Source organism: Varanus komodoensis, unplaced genomic scaffold, assembly GCF_004798865.1.
Source record: "Varanus komodoensis strain SLA01 unplaced genomic scaffold, ASM479886v1 scaffold11, whole genome shotgun sequence".
NCBI lineage: Eukaryota > Metazoa > Chordata > Lepidosauria > Squamata > Varanidae > Varanus > Varanus komodoensis.
Genome location: NW_025335317.1, coordinates 5,522,279 through 5,538,714, shown reverse-complemented (window position 1 = coordinate 5,538,714; position 16,436 = coordinate 5,522,279). Strand labels below are relative to the sequence as shown.

Genomic DNA, 16,436 nt, shown 5'->3' with positions numbered 1-16,436 from the left:
ATTCCCTCCTTGCTCAGACAGATGAGCAAACCTGACTTGGGAGATCTGCTCCAGAGTAGAGTCTCACTGCAGGTCTGCTTGCTTGCGTAAACTCTGCCTTTCCTCAAGAAGTTCAAGGTGATATATTCAGGTTTCCCAACCAAGTCTCCCAAGGGCATTGACCATCCTCAGTTCTGCTGAGCTTCAGCAAGGTTGCTTCATCATGTGCACTTAGACCATACTTTAGCTTTCCCCAGAATCTTCTCAACTGGCCAGAACTTGATGGTTGTGTACAAGCTGAATCCTTTGTTATTTTCCTGCCCGTAAGTGCTTCATCGCTCAAGCGATGGCAAAGCTTGGAGTGGGGTGGGCAAAGAGAGTGATAGTCATGCAAGAGCACGATTGCTGGGCATGATGCATGCTGAAGACAAGAGCTTGGTGAAGTCTGGAGATGTTTTATAAAAAGAGAAAGTACGGAGAAACATGGAGTCTGTGGAGGGTGTTGGGGAGAGAGTAAGGAGCAGTGGTGGCAACATGAAGGCACTGCCTCTGGCTCGTGGTTGCTTCTGGCACATGTGTCCACACACAGGTTTCTGCTGCACCTGTTTTCCTGAAAGCACGACTTTTTCTGCAGTGTGCAGAAACGATCAGTAGAGAGCATCATACCTCTCCAATTACACCCCAAATGTCAGAATCCTGAGAGGGAAAGGATTGAAATAGACTTTATCTGGAAAATGCCCTACAGTACTTTATGTTTACATTCATGCTACTTTTCAGGTGGAAGATCACTCCCAATCCCACTAGGGACTACCACGAAAAGTCACAGGCATGGTGCTAAAAGTGCAATTTCAAATACACGTCTTATGTGCAAGCCTTATACAAAAAACACAATGGCCAGGGCCACTTCCGTGGTGAATAGTGCTTTCTGCTTATTGTTTTCCTTTGGTGCCTAAGATGGCAAGGCCATCTCTAAGTGACTCAATTAAGGACTTCTGACAAAAACGGTAGCATAGAACCTTTGGCGGGGCAGTCTCTAAGCTAGGAAAGTGTTGCTGATAAAGGTCCCCAGTGGTCCAACCGCACTGATAGGCTGCAGGATAGCGATTCGGGCGCGTCTTTCTTCGCAAACAAATGAGCTTGGTCTGTGCCAAGCACAAGAGAATCCAGATCGTACCCCAGTTTACGAAATAACCCACAGAAATAACAGCTGCATCCACATGTTGCTGTACAACTTTCCAACTCGTTAACAACATGTTAAAAAAGGATTTCCTTCCATGTCCCATCATGAGAGTAGCAGTGGTTATTGTTAATGTTTCTTTATGCTGCTGCTTGTTTGTTTGTTTTTTCCTAATAAATCAACACAGATGCCCGGACTTTTGTCTGCTTTGAAATAAATTCCTTCATTCAAGAATAAACATTTCTGTTGTGTCTTGAGTTAGTTAAATTCAAGTGAGTAGCTATTAAAACAGCAGGGTGAAAATAGACATAAAGATGAGTAAGAATAAGGGCAATTTAGGAATTCTACAGGTGTATGGAAAAGAGGAAAATATGTTGGTGACATCTGGAGAGTACAAAAAACAAATATTTAAGTTGGAACCACTCCCAGACTTGTTTGTATTTTTACATTTACGTGTAATGTGCTTGATCTTCACACCACAAGTTTCTGTGGTTCTAATCTGAACAATGTACTTCGATAGCACTTTCCATTTTCCAAAGCTTTATGCTTCTTATCCTAATGGCAATTCTCTGAGGGGAGGGAAACGTGTAAGAGAGTGAATTGTTGCTCAGGTCACAAACAAGCAATGTTCCATGGCAGATATGTATGCCATGCTAAAAAAGCTAGGGATGGGACATCCCCAGGTGGTTTGTTCATTCCAGTGGAAGTGCATGTGCATGTGGGAACTAGTGCACACCCTTGCTCCCCACTGGTCTTTGCAACAACCATGGTTTGTTAACCACAGGTTGTTATGCCATTTGAAGCAGGCCTCTCTGTGTGCCTTACCTACCTCACAGGGATGTTGTGAAAAAGAAGGGGGGTGAATACCACTCTAGGATCCATGGAGAAGGCTTAGGCTAAAAATGTAGTAACACCTCCTAGCTGGGCAAGTTATTGATTTTTGGTTCCTTGTGTTTCATGTTTTATCCACTGTACAAAACAAAGCTTTCAATTTTACAGGCTTTGCTTTCCCGTTTGCCACATTTGGGAAAGGCCTGGGTATCAAGTGCAGGTGTCTGGGGTGAAACCTCTTGGTTTCACTTAGACTGAAGTGGGCTAAGCTGGCAAGCTCCCTCTGCACCGAATTTCGCTGGATACAGTGGCCTGTCACAACGTCCTGTTAAAGTTTAGCCAGCCGGGAAGGAGCCAAGACCCAACCTTCATGCAGCTGGATCGCTTTGGATGCTTTCGCTTCTACTTGTGAGGAAGTACAGTTTGTCATGTCATGCAAACCTGGAACAGCGGTTAACCCCAACTATAGGGGAGATTTAGCTTTGTAAAGCTGTGCTTTGAAGTTGGCAGGTTTGAAACGAATCACAGTTAAGGTTAAACCTGGTTGTGTCAGGTTCAGACAACATGGCACGCTAAAGCAGAAGCCGAAGCATCCAATTTCCTCTTCACGGCTGTGTTGGAGGACAGAGCAATTCACCCGCCTAAATGGAGGCGTAGCTTATTTTCACTAAATGATAGCTTAGTGCAACTCTGGAAGGAAGTCCACAGGATTGAGACGCCATCACTGGGGTGACAAGATGACAAAAATCTGAGCTTCCTTCTTAGATTATGAATCAGACAAAAGTTTTCTTTAGAAGTTCATTCGAGGAGGTTCTGAATAAGAAAGCAAGGTCATAGGGATATAAAGAAGACCACAGTGACTTCTGGGCACCAAAGAGCAGTCCTTCAAACCAAATGGATTTCTAAAAGCAGTTTGTGATATTGTGCAGAGGCCTGTAATTTAAATGGGAAGCCATATTCCAATGGACACACTCAAGTCCCCCAGGCTCTCTCTGATTCTCAGCCAGAAATTGCAGGAGAGATGAATCTTAAACCTTTTGTGCCTTCAAGTATGCTAAGCATGCCAGGAACACAATTATTTAGGTATGTGGAAAGAGAGATGAGTAGTTAATGAAAATGTGCTTCAGCACCTAAAGAGACTAGATGTATTTATTATTACCCTTTCAGTTTATGGGATGGAGTCATCCATTCTGACTAAGAAGCCTTCCCCACTCCGAGCGTCACTCTCAATACTGAACGTCACTCTCAATTCTGGCTACTGTTATACAGGCAGACTGCCATATACATAAATGCAGGCCTTGGCGAGTCGAGAGCCACCTGTTATTAATATTCCACCTGCTACCTGCATTTCAAAGATGCTAAAAAAGAGTGATCTGCGGCTCGATAGATGCTCTTTCATTTCACAGCACCAACCAGCCCTATTTCACCCATGATTTATTCCCACACATGTGCCAGCACTGAAACAAAATCCTCAGTTTACCCCCAGTTAAGCAGGGAGGCATGGATTTTATTGGCACCTATCAATATGACTAGGATTCTATATCCAACTGATCCTTCAATAAAGTTAAGGATAATAATGATTAAAAAACAAACCGAGACACCTACACGGCATTCTAGCTTTGCCTGTTGCCTTGGTAATCCAAACCTTGGGGGAACTCGCTGATTATCAATGAATGGGAATTGCATTGTTCACACTGAGTGTCTCTGCTGTGTTAATGTGAGATAATGGAAGCCAGAAGAACCTTTTCCCCCCAGCTTTGCTCTTTATTCCAAGTACTTGGAGGTCAGCAATTGCCACTACATTCAGCAAAGGAGCCACTAAAACGGATTTCACTTCTGGGTCTTCCTTCCTTTTCCCCCCTCCCAGGCAAGAAAGAGAGGAAGAAAAGGCTCTGCCCAGAAACATGAGAAATCCACAGGCGGAGTGAATTATGGAAGGTACATAAAGAATGAAGCGCTTGTACTTCTTGAGACTGTAAGTTGTGTTAACATGCATGCTCAAAGACCTGAAAAAATAGCTTCTTTGCAAAAAGATAAAGAGGGCAGAGGTACTTAAAGTTTCCTCAAATACATACACACACCCCAACCAATGACCCAGGGAGCTGGTGGGCTCTCCCACACTGGGGCATTCTAGATGCAGCCGGCCAACCGCCTGAGAGGGACGGTTTAACTTGGGAGGCCTGCACTGAGCAGCGGGTCGGACCTGGTGGCCTCCTTGGCCCCTTCCAACTCGACTATTCTGTGATTCTGTGAATCATGCATGATTGATGCATTCACTTCCAATCAATTTTGACAGCTCATCAAGGTTACAGTTCAGCTAGGTAAATATAGATCTGTAGCGCAGAACAGAGGTGAATTTTTATTGCTGTCATCGGCTTCCCAATATGTGCCTATCACCGCATTTCCATTCGTTTTCATTTCTATCCAGTTTGTATTCTGGTCTTTCTAGGAATTGGGCGTGACATATGTGAGGTAATTCCCCCCTGTCTTTCTCACAAGCCTGTGAGGTAGGCTGGGTTCAAAAGGTGTGACTGGCCCAAGGTCACCCAGTGAACTTCCTGGCCAAATAATGATTTAATATCTGAGTCTAAGAGAATATCAGCAAGGTCAGGGAAGGGCAGCAAATGGCTGGGTCTCAAGCAGCCAAGTGTGGCCTCCAACACTCAGGTAAGGAAGCAGGACAGGCTATTTTCAGACGGCACACTTAACCCATGCTGAAAGATCAAGTATGGATCATTTTTGAACCATGGGTTGTTGCTGAAATGTGGGTTATTGTGTAGTCTGAACCTACTGCTTGAGGGATCCAAGTGCCTGTACAAGTTCTGTTGAAGGGCAAGGTCTGAAAGCAGCTCCACTTGCTTTCACTGCATGGCTACAGACACTGATAAAAGCAGGAGATGAGATTAATTGGAAACAAATGACTCAAAGGCTGTGAGTCTGATGGGGAAGGATTTTCAAAGTAGGTACTGTGAACCATTGGTACATTCAGAAGTAAACAAATTCTGCAGGATTGAATGAACAGAATCATAGAAGATTAGGGTCGAATAGGGCCAAGGAGGTCATCAGGTTCAACCCTTTACTGGTGCAGAACACCAAGTTACACCATTCCACTCAGATAACTGTCTAGTTTCTTCTAAAATGTCTCTGTTGCAGAAGAGCACACAACCTCTCTTGGCAACTGGTTCCACTGTCATATTGCTCTGACAATTAGGAAATTCTTTGTGTCTAACCTACAGCTGGGGTAGTGTAGCTGAAGTTCATTGTTCTGTGTCCTACAAACTGGAATGAATGAGTTGAGGTCTTTTCCTTCTTCAAGACAGCCTTTAAGTACCTGTAGAGTGCTATCATGTCTTTTTTTCTCAGGAAAAAGGGTCCGTTTACCCTCTCATCGTAAGACTTATGTTCCAGGACTTGTATCATTTTTGTTACCCTAGTTCCACAGCTTTGAATATTTTGACCAATATATGCCCTTGCCTATAACTAAACTATTCCAAATTGGGGGATTGCTAGTGACTTTACAAAACAAAGTAGACAAATACTACCTAAAGGAGCAAGGTTTCATGTAGAGTGGGTGCTTCCAGACCAAAGGTGCTACCAGTGAGAAGAGATCCATCTTTCCTTTCTTAACAGATGATCTTTGATCAGAGAAAGTACATAAGAAATGGTGGGAACACAGAAGAGGGAGAGGAGTTGAAGAGGACAAAATTGAGAGATCCGGTCCTAAAGTTGTGCCTGGAAGACTCCTACTTGTTTTATCACATTTGTGGGACTGGCATGCAACGCTTTCAGCAAAGTTTTCTGTGCAAATGTTTGAGGGAAATCTTTGGCTCCTAAACTGAACATGGTAAACTGAAAACAGAAAACAGGCTGAGGATAGAACCTAATATGTACACTACATGGAAAAATATTCCCAGGGATTCTATTTCTATTGAATCATGGCCAGAACGTAAAATAAATTTAAAAAATATTGCCACAAGCCAATATGCACCCCATTTATGGAAGGGGCTCCTCAAAGAGGTATTTGCCAGGTATTTTAATAATTGAAGGTTTTTACTTTGGTTTTAACATGGTATTGTATTTTTATCTGCTGCTGGGTATTTTTGACAGCTTCACTGCGGCCACTGTAATTAGTCCATTACTATTTTATTGGCTTATTGCTCTTTGTTGTTGTTGACTGTGTTTGGCTATTGGGTGGTATAAAAGTGTAATAAATACTCAAAATCCCAGGAAGGCGTTACTGTTCCAACGTATTTTATATTTGTGTGCGGAATCACTCTGGATTCTCTAATTGTTTGTATAATGCCCAGAGCTGCTACAAATCCTTCTTTTTGCTGGAAAACTGACCAGCGTATGAAAAGGAAGCACAAGCTTCGGACTCTGCAGGCAAGCAGAATAATTTTATCATGGGCGTCTAGCCCAAACAACAGTGGGCTCCTGTCTTGGAGTCCTCCATCCAACCAAAGCATTGTTGGGCTGCTGCCAGCAGAGTGGGAGATTTTTTAGTCTCTCTGCCCACTTGAAGGACAATTTTCATGAGCTCCTCCCTCTGCCAGTGGCAGGGGCAGGGCTGTGACCCTCGGATCCAGCAGACCAATGGCTTGTCCCCTTCCTGCCCACCGACTTGCTCCAAGCCTGCCCCTTCTTTCCTTCCTCAGGTTGGAGCCCCAGACTTGGCAAAGGGAGTTACCATGGTACTTTCCAGGGCATCTGTGGGGTGCAAGAAGTAGGGAAGGGGAATTCCACAAGGGATTTATCCAAGGTCAGACCTCTCCTGCATCCTGTGACCTCTCAGATGCTGTCCAGGAGCCCCAAAATCACTCTGCTAATTATGGAAATGCTTAGACAGAATTACCATATTTTCATTATGGTTAAATATTTTTATTAATGAAGTTTTATTAAAGTATAGTTTTATTTATAAAGTTGAAATAAGTTTAAAGTTGTTCAGTAATATATATACAAGGCCAAAAAACTACTTAGAACATGCAATCCAACTATAACCACAGCTGAAATGAAATTTTACACATACTACATGCAATGCAATTTTGGCTTACAAATTATAGCTGTAGTTGTATTTTTGGTTCATGCTTTTTTCTATTTTTTTAAAAAGCTATAACGTTTATTATATTCTGGCTATGAGCCAATGCATTTCATCATCTTAGTGGTTCTTCCTTTGGAGCAAGAAACAGACGAAAAGAAAAAAAAGAAGAAATCCCTTCTGTCTTCTTAAAGTTCACAAGAAACACCCAAGTGCAATGTGAGAAAAACTGCACTGATGTCAAATAATAGTAATAATGCTAATTAATAACACAGTTCTATCCACCTAATTGAATTAGTAGTTAATTTGGTCTTCTATTTAATTTTGTGAAACCTCTGGAATCAAATCACTTCTTTTTTCAAAGCTTCATTTCTTTATTTTAATCAATTTTGATGGCTCTAAGAAACTATTCTCATGCAACCACCGACTTAAATAAAATTGCTATTTAATTAATACTGAAGACAGAATTGGGAATGATAGAAGATAAAAAGGGGCCAAAAAGGCCTTATGATGAGAGAAAATGCTGGAAAGAGCGACTGGATGTTTGCAGACATGGTTACTGACAGTATGAAGTATTAGCAGGTGCTCTGCAAGCTGCAACAAGCACCTTACTCATGTCCCAGGCAAGGAACAGTCCTGAACGACTACAAAAGGAACTGTTCCTGTTTAACCCAAGATCAAGTTTGACATGCATAGAAAAACAGCCTCTAGTATCTATACATTAAAACCTGGATTTCACCAGAAAATTAAGCTGCCGTTATTTGCAATCAACTAATTCCACACTTTTTAAAACATGTCAAACTAGAGTGAGTTTTCCCCATAATACCAGCATCTCTTCTTTCGACAACTCTCCTTTTTCTCTTGCAGGTGAAGAGCAAGAGAAAATGCAAGAGGCAGTGCCGTGCAGCGGCTAAGAGTGTGAACCGTGCTTGAGGGGGAGGGGGGGGTCCCTGCTGCCTCTGCTCACAAACCCACAACATGCCCAGAGTTCCTTTCACAAGTGGGGTGACAGGGCTTGCTCTGAATGCTTCCAGTGTGCCACACCAATGCTAAGTACAGATTCAAAACTTTCCCCCTTCGCCCTTTGGAATATCTACTATCCAGCTGAAAAGTAAAAGAAAGAAAATACTGGCCACCCCTAGTGAAATTAATACACAAACCCACAACAGCATGTGCACACCTGTTTTCGTGTCTGCTTTCCCTTCTCCAGCTCTCTGCTTTGATCTATAAACCACTTTTTCAATTACTTTTGAGTTTGCTGGCAAGGTTCTTCCTTTGAGCCAGTCTCAGGACCTAGCAACACTTCTTTGTACATCCAGTAAATTATTTTAAGAGAGAACTAGAAGTTTCATCTTCTCAACTGCTGCTTCCAGGTTTTAGGCATGTATTTTAGCAGAGGCCCATAAAATACTTGGAAATTATTGCAATGGTATATTTAACCTGAATCTTAGCAGCTCTGGAACTAGGCACGGTCCCCTTAAGATCTTGGAAGCCACTTCCTTGGCATAGCATTTTTGTGAGAAATTCCACTGCATGCCTTTCAGAAGCACCCTGCATTTATGCCGTTGCCCCTGCAGGTGTATAAGAACGCATGAAGGTGGATGTGGGACTAGCCACTGGCAAGCTCCTGGCATGAGCACAAACACCGCCCAGCCTGGAGCGCACGGCAGGCCCTACAGGCATGGCATTTTGCAAGGACGGCCGATCCTTCACCATGTGCCCGATTTGCAGGCACCAGGGTGGCGTCAGCAAGCAGGGCAAAGGGGGGGGGGAGGTTGCTCGTTACGCATGTGCTCGGGGTGTGTGGGGTGGGCGGAACGTGGGAAGGGCAGCACCGTGAAGCAAGCAGTTCATTCAGGAAAAAGCGAACCCTGTGACCAGCTACACGGGCAGTGAGCAGCTTGTGCACCAGCAGCTAGCAAAGCTCTTCCTCTCCCGGATCGAAACTATGCCTGGCTGGCACCTCAGCAATGCTCATGTGCTCAGCGGTGAAGCCTTCCACACCTCCTTCCCAGGCACAACCAGCAAGAGAACCTTTTGCACAGCGTAGACTCTTTGCAGGTATTCAGCTTGGGACAAACGCTCAGCACGTGGGGAAAGCGGAGTTTCTTGTGGAAATGCTGCAACCTCAGATGAAGGGTTTGCGCGCACAAGGGTTTGCTGATGTATTTGCAAACTTTTGAACATGCACAGAATTGGGCTGAGATAGTCCATCATGTAACAGGGCTATCACTTCAGAAAGGTGCTGCAATGAGCTACTGTTTTCAGAGTACCAAACAGTACAGTTTTCAGTACTGAGGACTCTCTATACAAATGATACCTAGATTAATAGATCACGGGAATATGACTTTGTCTTGACCGAGCCTGTGGCCTTCTATCCTCCTGCCATGCATATCTGCAGCCTTTTTATCATATTTTATATTCCCATAATCTCCTCCTTGCCCGCTTCTGTGTCCTTTACCAGGTGCTCCTTTTCTTAGGACTGCTATCAGCCAAAGAAGGAACCCCATGTTTTCCCTCTGGAAATCTATGTCTTCCCCGGACTTCTGCACATAAAAACATGCTGTAAAAATGCCCAGGGGAGGCTCTGTCATTGTGGTTGTTCTTTCCTTAATTAACTCAAATGTAAACAGAGAGGGAAAAGGAAGACAGCAGAAAAAGGGACAAAACTCTGATCAATCAAATGCAGTTGTGAGGGTAAGGACCACGGACAACAGGCCTCAGTGAAAAGCTTCTATTTTGATTTGTGCGTGTTTGGTCAAGGGACCCCTGTGGCAATGTGTGATATATGGAAGTGATATCTAAGGGAATAAACTATTCCTGACTTTGCATATGACTGGGCCATCTTATAATAGAGTTAAGTACCCGGGGGATATTAATCGGCAAGTCAAAGCAGAAGATCCTATGGAGTAAGTCAGGAGTTGAATATGTGGTGGAAGTTTGATGGAAGGAACTGGAGTAGGAAATCAGGGGGAGGCAGGCAGAGTGCAAGCAAGGCAGGCCGAAGGGTTAGCGAACACTGGGCAAAAGCCATCCGGCTGCCAAGGGCTCCACTTGTGCTTCCTTGCGGTTGGGGTGAATCCTTCACTCTCTGGCCAGCCAGGAGCACAGGGCAGGGTCCAAACTGACAGGGTTCCTCTACAGATCTGTCCCACACACCTTCGACCTCACCCCCAGCTCTGCTCTCTGCCAAGCTCATCCTCAGCTGAAAGTGTGACTGGAGAGCCCTCCAGGCAGAGGGTTTTTTTAAAAAAAACAAACTTCTGTTTCCCTGGAGGCAAGCAGAAGAGGCAGAGAGTGGGAAAGAGGGCAACAAGTGGAGATCTCTGAAGCTTGCCTTGGCTAACTCAAGAACTGCCTATTTTTTCCAGTGTGAGGCAGAATGTGAGCCCCCAGCCTGCCCTCCTGGCCCACCCCTCTCCAAGCTAGCACAGTCGCTCCCTTCCCTAGTCTGCATCAGCCAGGGGTGTGAAGGAAACCCTGCAGGGCCAAAGCCAGCCATTCTGCCCCAGCTTGGGCTTCCATACAAGCTGGTGAAGAATTTGGGGCGTGTGCTGCAGGAAGCATCTCTAGCGACAAAGCACAAGCCCTTGCGTCGACCTTTTCCTTTCCACAACTGTGCCTTGTGTGGAGGTAACCTTTGCATTCAACTCATCTCTCCTAGATCTGAACTAGAGAGGAGGAACTGAGCTTCAAGAAGACTGTGACTTCAATTTAACCAGAAATTATACGGATAACCCTTTGGAAACCACGCCAGTGTCTGCACAAACATCACAGAATTACCGCTAAGCTTCCCAGGACGCCAGGGTTTCTAGAGCTGTGTTCCATGAAGGGAAAGCCCTGGCTAGCAACAACCATTCCAGTGATGGGCACTGTTTCTCCGAGGAGCTACTACTCCGCGTTCCGCTGAGGCCTGGGCCAGAGTGGGGCTCACCTGTGTGAAAGGGAGGGTTTCATTGAGCTCATGGAGTTCATCGGCGGCTGCATGGGTAACTTTCCCGGAGGGTCACTTTGCCGGCTTTTCTGGTGCCGCAGCAGCAAGAGCCGGCCCAGCTCTTCACACCACGATGAGAGCAGAGCTGGGAACCAAAGAGAATAAAAGTCACTGGAGGAGGAAGCGGCTGTGTGCGCACATACATAGGAAAAACAGAGAATGAGTGTGTACCATATGAGGCAAGCGCCCAAGCAATCGAATGTGCTGTTTGAAAACAAAGGCAAATTCAGCCTCTAAGAGCCTTAATTCTACCTTCCAAATCACTGTACGTAAAGGATACAGGTCTGTAATTGGAGGCTAGCAAGCCAAATCCAGTTCCCAGAATGTTACCAGCTGCCCTGAAGCGAGAGAGGGCGAAGGGACCTGGGGCTGCAGGAACAGGTCTTGTTGGCGGGTGATATTTGGATAGGACTGGAGGCTGCTTCTTCCACCTGCTTCTCAAAGTTGCCTTCCTAGACCACGAGTCGCTTCTTAACATGCTTCCCTGCTTAAAAACACTGTTTCTAATCTACTGGACTATTACAGTGAGTAAGCACCACCAGAGCAAAACAGAAGGTTGAGCAACAGGGATGGAAGAGCCAGTCTTTTCCAAGCTGGCCAGAATTCTCTGACATCCAGTTTCAAGCTGGGTTTGCCTCACTGCCACTTCATTGCCCTCTATTCTGGACTCCTTCAGAGGAGGAAAGGGCACAGTTTGGATGGGAACAGCCGGCATTCCAGTGCCTGTTTTCCAGAAGTGTGCTTTCCTCCCCACCATTAACTAAAGTGGAAAAGGTGCACTTTTGAAAAAGGCACATACTCTGACCACCATTTTTGTGAATTTTCCAAACGTAGTATGTTCGAGCTTGCACTGATTGAGACACATACAACTATGCTTAAGAATAAAGCCTTAGGGCTGATCCCTGGTGCTTTGTTCAGCTACTCTCTAGTTCCTCCAGTTTAATACAGTCCACACATTTCTTAACTTTCCCCCAGTATCATGAGGCCTAGGAACTTATTTTGAATGAGCATTTGTCCTTTTGCAGTGAAACCCAGCACAGAGACGTAGAATGTACAGCCATGCTTATAATGCCTCCACAGGATCCCGAAGTGCAAGGAGGAACAGGTGGCCTTCTTGATGACCCTGGAAAACTCCCATCATCCTGGACCACTGGCTATTCCAGCAGGACTTCATGGGAGTCAGGGAGTCCAACAACATCTGGAAGGTCATGTGTTCTGCACCCTGAACTGTTTAAAAAATTATTTTGGGTTATAGCAAGCGAGTAGACACATAAGTCATCCACATAAGATGGAAATCATGCAATGATGCACATTTCTAGCCAGGCCTCATGTGAAGAATTGGATTCAGAACTAGACCTTTAAAAATCTGTAAATAATAACTGGGGGTATTCTGAAAAGAATTTTGAAGAGGATGGCAAAATCAAAGGAAACGGGACTATACTACTCCCCAGAAAAGAAGGAAAGTGAATACAGCATACAATTCTGTTAGGTCTTAAGCGTGTTTTAACCATGGTGATCCATCACCCACCTGTTGCTCCAGGGAAGATAAAGCAGGAATGACTTTTAATAGGGAAGGTTTATACTAAACTCACTAAAAAGTCCATCCAATTAATGGCAGAGAAAGGGAGGTGCAGACTGAAAGTGGACTCCCATTTATGGCACCCCCTTCCCAAGCTGCCCTGACCCCACTCAAAGCTTCACCCACAATAGCCTCCAGGACACACTGGGTCAGTGCCCGTCTTCCATGCAGCCCCCTGCGCCCCCTCGCCTCTTCCAAACTCTCTGCATACCCCTTAGAAAGGAACAGCTGCATCTATCCCATTGCCCCTCTGAAGATTATGGAGGACGGGAAGCAATGTCTGGTATACAAGGTTGAGGAGTCAGGCTTCCAAGCAAACTTGAACCCAGCCAACCATTTTCAAGTTCAGCACCACAGCAAGCAACTGGGGTTATGCCAAAGCGGACCCGTCTGGCCAGAAAGCGAGATCTTGGGACCTCTTCCCCATTACACCCTCTCGCTCACTCCCCTGCCACTGTTTCCAGTGGGCAATGCTGTAGCCACTATTCTGAGATCAGCAGGATGATGCCATGAAGGCAGTGAGCCAAGCAGATTCATTCCTGGGACCATGTCACCGTGCCAGGCAAGGCACAGTACTGGTGGGGCTGGACACCTCTTTGGCCCCATCATCACTGGAGAGGAGGGAAGCTCAAAGGTGGCATTTTTCACAAGGTCTGGATCGCTCACAAACATTGTGGTTCAACCTAGCAGGGCTCCCGGCAGGCAACTCTGACCAAGGAGTCAGGCAGGAGAATCGGGGCAGCCTTGAATGCCTCCCCCTCCAAGCAAACCAAAAAAATCTCTCCTGTTGCTACAGCCACCACTTCTCTGCAATCCTAATTTCTGTCTTGGTCGGGAACTCAGAGATGGGGCCCTGCTGCTCATAAGGTGTGGCCCATGGGACTCCGGTCGCCAGTCCCTATTTAAGAACTGGGTAGCAGCACTGCAGTTTCAGTATGGCACAATCAGCGAGGGATGCTCGCTTGGAACCATTTTTAAAGCATTTCTCTACTAAGGAGAGCAAATGATCCTGCAGGAGCCGACCAATATGATCTCCGTGAGCGTGTGAAGATTTATCCCTTCAAGGCAGCATTCCCATTACACTCTGGGGATAATGCACCGCAAGCACAGAATGCTACCGTGAGCTGCCGCTCCATTACCTAAGGAATCTGTCAACATGTGTTTGATCAAATTGGGCTCACCTTTTATTCCTGGCTTGTCATTTCTAATGTGCTGCCAACAAAGGGGACTCACCCTCCCTCCCTCCCCTCCTCCCTCGCCTCTCCCTTATGTTGCCTGGAGATTGCAATCTCTACCTCACGTTGCATGATGACCACTTGAGTTCCGAGGGAGGGGGCAAGGGGGGGGTGAACAAAGGGTTCTGGCAAATTGTAAATGCAGCCAGTGCTGGAAGAATAGTGGATGCTGGGCACCTCCACAACATAATGGCGTTAGTTTGTGTCAAAAGGAAGCCATCCATCTCAAGTGCAGCTTTGATGCGTGGAGGGCGCCGCTCCGATATAAGCATGGAATGGTCCTAACAAACCAAGATAAAAGGAGGAAGCTATCTAATGATTCCGAGCCACGAATCTGCAAATGAATGCCAGCAACCCACTTTGGGCAGAATGGGGACAAGGCGGGAGAAGAGGCAATAGCAGAGTAAGGGCTGGTTGAGGAAGGAAAGTTCCCTCCACCCCTTTTGCCAGGATAAACAAGGTGACGTCACTTTTGGCAACGGGATCGTAAAGTACCCATGAAATTAGATATCCTGTCTGTACACAATGTAAATAATGAAATGCAAAACATCAGGGTACGGTTCGCCTTTCAGGAGAAGATGAGAGCTATTTCTCTTTTAAAGGGAGAATTTCAGGCAAGGAAACAAAATTGAGCATTACTATTACGTGCCTCATCAAACGACAGAATTATGCTTTTCTCCTCTCAGTCATTTGAGCATTTGTTTGCAGGGCTGGCCTGCAATATTGTAACGCACCAGATTGGGGGAAAAAACCTAAAAGGCATATGCTTACTCAAGATAGAAAGTTCTCCTGTTCCAAGTGTCATAAGGTCTGCCTCTCTCCCATTTTATTATCTGCAAAGGTGGCTTCATGCCCCATATTCTTGTTTTAAAAAATCAGAAATCTCCCCAGTACCTCAAGAACTGGAAGCAATGTGCAAAGCACAGGAATCACAAAATATAAGCAGCCAATATTTGAAGAAAAGCTTAGCTTAAAAGCAGAAATATTACACATCTCCAAAAGCCGAAACAACTGGTAGACTTTCGCCAACTACCTAAAGCTTTACAAAGACCAGATAAGGTCAGCTTCTCCAAGGAGGACATTGCTAAGCTGGGCTGGTGCTACAAAGAAAGCAGCATCATTCAGAATCCTTGTGGATGGGTTTGTCTTTCCTCCTCTGCAGAAAGAGCACAGAGAAGATTGCCTCCCATTTCAGTCCGCGGGATTATTCCTCCAAGGACATGAAATGGTCCAAAGCCATAAATCACATTTTGAAATGGAGTGTACAGCTATTCTGTGTCGACAACGCTGGCATCAGTGTTAGCTTCGGGTTCTTTTGGGGGGACAGACAAGATGTCCTCTGAGTGCCCCTCTTCTCTCGCTGCTGCTGCTACTGGCACAGACCATTGACCTAACCTGCAGAGCTGTCCAGAGAGGCATGGCAAGGGAAGGAGCAGGCTGGGAGAAGCCATGCCAACATACGGCAACAAGAACAGCAGCGGCAATGAGAAATAGCAGCAGGGCCAGGAGGCACCAGGTGCTGGCAGCGAGCTTGCTGCTGAGATGCACAACTTGGGGGGTGCCCAAATTGCTGACTCCTGCCGGAGTGTAACTAGTATAAACTCTTAAAGGTAATCAGAGGTCTTAAGGAGCATTGCAACAAAACCTGAAAGCAGCGTGTAGTGGGGAGAATCGTGCCACCGTCTCCCACTGAAACCTGGCATTCTGCCCCAGTTTGCATTTTGATGCTGCCGCTGCTCTTTTTCCCAAGGACTGAAAATGGAATAAACAGAGACTGGGGCAAAAGGCTGCCCTTGCCACGGAAGACTGGCAGGAGAGTCTGAGCCTTTCCAGAGCACCGTTTGCGTGGGGTGGGGCAAAAGTTTGCCCTAACTGCACACGACCCAAGACAAATGAACACCGAGGGCACACCGTGCCCCTCTTGGTGCAGCTGGGGTTTATTTTTTATTTATTATTTTATTTAAACAACTTGTATGGTTTGAAGAACAAGCCTGCCCTAGGCTCATTCAAATATGATGAAACAAGCCGAAAATTAATTTACAGATTGTGCTATTCATCTTTCGCAGGCTCCGTCACTGCGTCTTGGGCCCTGGCTGTATTTAGGCACATCTCATCTCATTGAAACTCCAGGCACGAGGAACTCGGCTTCACACTGTAATGAACAGATAAAGCAGCGAGCACAAAGGACAGCCACAGATGGTCCTTCTTGCGTGGAGCAGCCAAGCAGCTGTGTTTTCTCCCTTTGCTCTCCTGCTGCTGTGGAAAACAGGAGCAGGGATTTCACAGATGGACCCTTCTGAGTCCCACTCTCTGGTGCCGTTTCGCAAATCGATTGCGACCCACTGCTGTGCTGCAGTGATGTCGTCAGTGAAAACAGAACAAAGAGCAAGCCCATCTTCGCCCTTCGGAGGAAGAAAGCCCTGCTTTTGGCTGAAAGAGGAAAATATGTCTCACCCGCTTTCTGTGCTTTTTAGCCTCAGGGCTTCCCGTGCACTTCCTAACCATCAAGTCGTTTTAAGGCAGCACCGTGAAGGATATCTTGCAAGACTGATTGGTAAGCAAGACAGGACAAGCTCTTCCTCACATGAGATGAAGGCCTCCAAAGA

General features: G+C 45.8%; 1 protein-coding gene across 14 annotated transcripts in view; it reads right to left on the bottom strand.

Moving 5' to 3' along the window:
- The window catches only part of ZMIZ1 (zinc finger MIZ-type containing 1), a 394,693-nt gene that overhangs the window by 51,591 nt on the left and 326,666 nt on the right, over nucleotides 1–16,436 (bottom strand). For all 14 annotated transcript variants that reach the window (XM_044420292.1, XM_044420291.1, XM_044420296.1 and 11 more), the window contains one exon: nucleotides 10,957–11,101. In XM_044420292.1, the coding sequence (XP_044276227.1) occupies nucleotides 10,957–11,101 (145 nt within the window). The remainder of the gene's footprint in view (nucleotides 1–10,956; nucleotides 11,102–16,436) is intronic.